Source organism: Salvia splendens, chromosome 22 (assembly GCF_004379255.2).
Source record: "Salvia splendens isolate huo1 chromosome 22, SspV2, whole genome shotgun sequence".
Classification (NCBI taxonomy): Eukaryota; Viridiplantae; Streptophyta; class Magnoliopsida; order Lamiales; family Lamiaceae; genus Salvia; species Salvia splendens.
The window spans coordinates 9,570,386-9,574,975 of record NC_056053.1 but is presented as its reverse complement, the minus strand read 5'-3'; the positions used below and the strand labels follow the sequence as shown (position 1 = coordinate 9,574,975).

Here is a 4,590-nt window from a genome sequence, read left to right as displayed (position 1 = left end):
GACCCAACGTTGGGCGCTCGACAACGACGACATCTCGTTTCTTGATTTTGTGTGGAAATCGACGTTAAGGAGTACGAACAACGAAAGAAAAAAAATGTATTTGAGATACGATTGTGAATGATAAATATGCTAGGGAAAAGATTAAAAAGCAAGAGTTTTGCAGCATAAACTGGAAGCGCTCATTTTAGATACATAGATTTTACTTTACGCTTATATCTGACGTGGATACTTGTTCAAATATAATTGGTCCCAACACATATATAATGACCGCTTACTTCCCTAATTTCAAATTCCCTTTATATTTCTGGAAAACACTGTAGTGAAGAAGAAGGTGCGGACAACCATGGAGAAGAGTAAAGAAGGCTCAAAATTAAACATTGCGATCATCCACCCTGATCTTGGCATAGGTATACTCGTACTGTATCTAATCCACGCATATCAGTCAACTGATTTCCGAATCATTATTTCTCGATGAATTTCGTTTGTTAGGTTGTCTGAAATGATTCTTGTATTTGAATTCTATGCTATTTTCTTTTGTTTCGTTTGGTTTCTTTTGTGCTATTTCTCGAAGATATGTCTTTGTTAAGCTTGCTGATGAACCTGTGTGGTTATTGTGATTGAATTGTGTATATAACATGAGTTTAGGTTTCAATATTAGGTTTAGGCATTTAAACTGAGATCAGCTTAAATGTTCAATTGCATACAACAGAAGGTTTCAATATTAGGTTTGGGCATTTAAAGTTCAATTGCATACAACAGAAGGTTTCAATATTAGGTTTAGGCATTTAAACTGAGGTCAGCTTAAATGTTCAATTGCATAAATGAATTGTTTGTTTCTCCTATGAGCAATACAGCTGCATACATATCTTTTAATTCCCTGGAGTGATATTGTATATAACATTTTATTATGCAAAGAAGCCATCTATGCTTTCAGGTTTAGATATTATCCTCTTCAGTTTGTATAGATATTGTTAATTAGTGTTTTCTTCTGTATATGGGATGCACTGTTCTTAGAATTATTTCTATGTTATTCAAAAGCTTGATTCTAAATAGCCTGTCAGTTTGTACCTAGTACTCACAACATGATTTTTGGGACAATTTTGAGTATTTCTTATCCTGACTTTATTCTATATTGATTCTTTCATCTAATAATGCCTTAGCTTCCCACAATGTTAGGTGGAGCAGAGAGGTTAATTGTCGATGCTGCTGTAGAACTCTCATCTAAGGGTCACAATGTTCATGTATTTACATCACATCACGACAAAACACGTTGTTTTGAGGAAACCGTTTCTGGTGTGTACACCTTTTCTTTGTTCTCTTGAATGCATGTGTGCATTCTTTAATATGGACTTTATGTTTCTCTAATCATAATTGTAACATGGGCAGGTATCTTTCCAGTTACTGTGTATGGCGCTTTTCTTCCCCGACATATTTTTTATCGTCTCCATTCAGTTTGTGCTTACCTGCGGTGTATCTTTGTTGCTCTTTGTGTGTTATTTTTATATCCTTCGTTTGACATTATACTGGTGGATCAAGTCTCCGTTGTCATCCCATTGATGAAATTGAAAAAGCTATCAAAGGTTAAAGACTACTTAAAATGACTAATTGCGTTAATTTGATCATAATCAGTTCATTGCAATTTACATGTTCTGCACTTTCCTCCTCTTTTTTTTGTCCAGGTAGTATTTTATTGCCATTTTCCAGACCTATTACTGGCACAACACACAACAATTCTTAGGAGAATCTATCGGAAACCTATAGATTTTCTAGAAGAAATGACAACAGGTATCTTTAAGCTTTTGTTTACTTTTATGGTCAATGTTTTAACATCATTGCAAATTTGCAAGCATATTCATTTTATAGTAGACTAGTTGTATTAAATAGAACTTCGTGCAATTTTCTTTTAATTTGGGCACTACGTCTGCCTGGTCTGTTGTAGGTATGGCTGATTTAATTCTTGTAAACAGCAAATTCACTGCATCTACATTTGCGAAGACATTCAAGCAATTAAGTTCACGAGGGGTTAGACCTGCCGTGCTTTATCCAGCTGTTAACGTGGATCAGTTTGAGGAACTTAGTGCTACTAAGTAACAGACATTACCTAATCTTTTTGGTATCTTTAAATTATATAATTGTTACAAATATTGTCATATTAAACTTTTTAATATACCTCATTTCCCAAGCACAAAACACACAAGAAGACAACTGAATGAATTTATCTGTATAGTATGTATATATTTATTTGGATATGACACCATTATATTTTAGTCCATATGATTAAATCCTCTATCGTTTATTACAGATTAACGTTTCTTTCTATCAATCGGCTTGAAAGGAAAAAGCATATATGACACCATTATGTTGTAGTCCATATGACTAAATCCTCCATCGTTTATTACAGGTTGACATTTCTTTCTATCAATCGGTTTGAAAGGAAAAAGCATATCGAACTAGCTATATCTGCTTTTGCAATGCTCTACAACAGCCAACAGGAGTTCCTACGAGGTGATAAGAGAGAGGAGCTTTCTTTGGTTATTGCAGGTAAGGTTCATCTTTTATCTTCTGTATTTTTATCCGAGAGATCTAACTGGTGACTTCTCCCTTATTACACTGTTCCTTTGTTAGTCAAGAAATACACATGCAAGTATCTTTCAGTGGGCATGGAAAATTATATGAAACCCAATGGAATTTGCTCTGTGTGAATTGTGTTATTATAATGACTATCACAAAGGGTCATCATATAATGCCTCCAATTATTTTATATATTATATCTTGTGTAAGAAGATCTTGCTTCTGTCCTGTGTGTACCATTTAAGTTGTTTCAACTTGTGGTGTTGTTAACAAAGATTCATATTTACTGACTTCTAAAGCTGTTGGCAGCGACATCTGATTAATGTATAACTAGATCATTATAAGTCTCAAATCTCTCACCTGATATTTGAATGTTATGTTAATAAAATGCATCTTAGATAGCGAGCTTAGCATGTAGTAGTATCTTATGTATCGATCCATTTGACAGATACTTAGTCCTGAAATTGAAAGTAGCGAACTTAGAATCATTAGACAGTTATTTCGATCCATTTATAGAAACTTAGTCCTGCAATAGAATACTCTCACTTTTCTATTACTCAAGTACTGTGCGTTTCCCATATTAGTTTTGATCATCTTAAAACATGATAGATTCTAAATGAATTTGTGATTCTATAGCTGGTGTTGCATTCCCCCATTCCATTCCATTCCATCATACCAAGTAGGGCCTTAGTCTCTTACAAACTTGCATCTGTCAGGTGGCTTTGATAAAAGGCTGAGGGAGAATGTCGAGTATTTGGAGGAACTGAAAAACTTGGCAGAAAGGGAAGGCGTCTCCGACCGTGTGCAATTCATCACGTCTTGTTCTACACCTGAAAGAAACACTCTTCTTTCACAGTGCCTCTGTGTGCTCTACACACCCAAGGTCTGAATATCAAACATTCTCTGCAGTGATTGATTGGCTGTATTCTATACTCCTAATATGACATTCGCTAAGCAGGACGAGCATTTTGGCATTGTCCCGATAGAAGCCATGGCTGCTCACAAACCAGTAATCGCGTGCAATAGTGGGGGTCCAGTGGAGTCGATAAAGAACGGAGTGACAGGATACCTCTGTGAGCCTACCCCTCAAGACTTCTCAGCTGCCATGTCTAATTTTGTTCGTGATCCTCAGTTGTCTACAGCCATGGGCATGGAGGCGAGGCAGCATGTCGTGGAGTTGTTCTCTACCAAGACGTTTGGTCACCACCTGAATACCTATGTTGTTGATACGGCTCTTCATAGCAAGGAAGAGTGAAGAGAAGTGAAGAAGATATCAGCATGAAGATTGTGATCGTCCAATACTCTTGTACAAGTATAACTGTAGCTTCTTCGAAACCATACATAAGTTTTGCCTCTTCTTAAACTCATTTTCTCTTGTATTTTGAAATTACTTTACATAGATTTATAGACTTCAATGTATGTTATAAGATCTCTCTCAACACACACACTTACACACACATCCAACTAAAGCTAAAAATATCGTATAGACGTAGGTGTCATATTTTATTCGCTGAGTTTCATGTCAACATAGTCCTAATTAGAATGCGCATACAAACACTTAAAACAAATATTATTACTCATTTTGGGTAAAGTTAAAATATTTAACCATTACTCCATTGTTTCATAAAGAGGTTCATAGAAATATCTTCTAAATATCAAATGTCAAATCCGATTCTTTTTAATTTTGAAAAAGGATTTATAATTCCGTGGTCAATACTCAAAACTATTTCTGATTTTGATCTCCTCCAATATATTAATGGAATGTAAATTTGAATTTGAGATATATTCTGATTTTATGATAGTATTTTCTAAATGGGTTTAAAATCTCGTGTCAGACATTTCTAGCGGATTGTTGGGTCTCGTACGCCTGCAAACTGAGTTGCAGCTGCTGCAACATTGATTATGCATTAATTTAATTTACCAAAATGTGCGATTTTTTGTAATTTAATTTATCAAAAGGTGCGGTTTTTTGTAATTCAAGAATTTTAATACTTTGGGTAGTGGTGATTAGTCTAGCGG

General features: G+C 35.1%; 1 protein-coding gene across 2 annotated transcripts; it reads left to right on the top strand.

Moving 5' to 3' along the window:
• Positions 1-275: 275 nt before the first annotated feature.
• LOC121788064 (alpha-1,3/1,6-mannosyltransferase ALG2-like) lies at positions 276-3,998 on the top strand. Of its 2 annotated transcripts, none has more exons than XM_042186924.1 (8): positions 276-407; positions 1,177-1,293; positions 1,387-1,580; positions 1,680-1,785; positions 1,940-2,087; positions 2,402-2,541; positions 3,288-3,454; positions 3,530-3,998. In XM_042186924.1, exons 1-8 carry the CDS (start codon positions 344-346, stop codon positions 3,824-3,826), a joined length of 1,233 nt encoding a protein of 410 aa, XP_042042858.1. In that variant the 5' UTR covers positions 276-343; the 3' UTR covers positions 3,827-3,998. The 2 variants fall into 2 exon arrangements, with proteins under 2 accessions (XP_042042858.1, XP_042042859.1); XM_042186925.1 differs by having other exon boundaries at positions 307-407; positions 1,161-1,293.
• Positions 3,999-4,590: the final 592 nt, after the last annotated feature.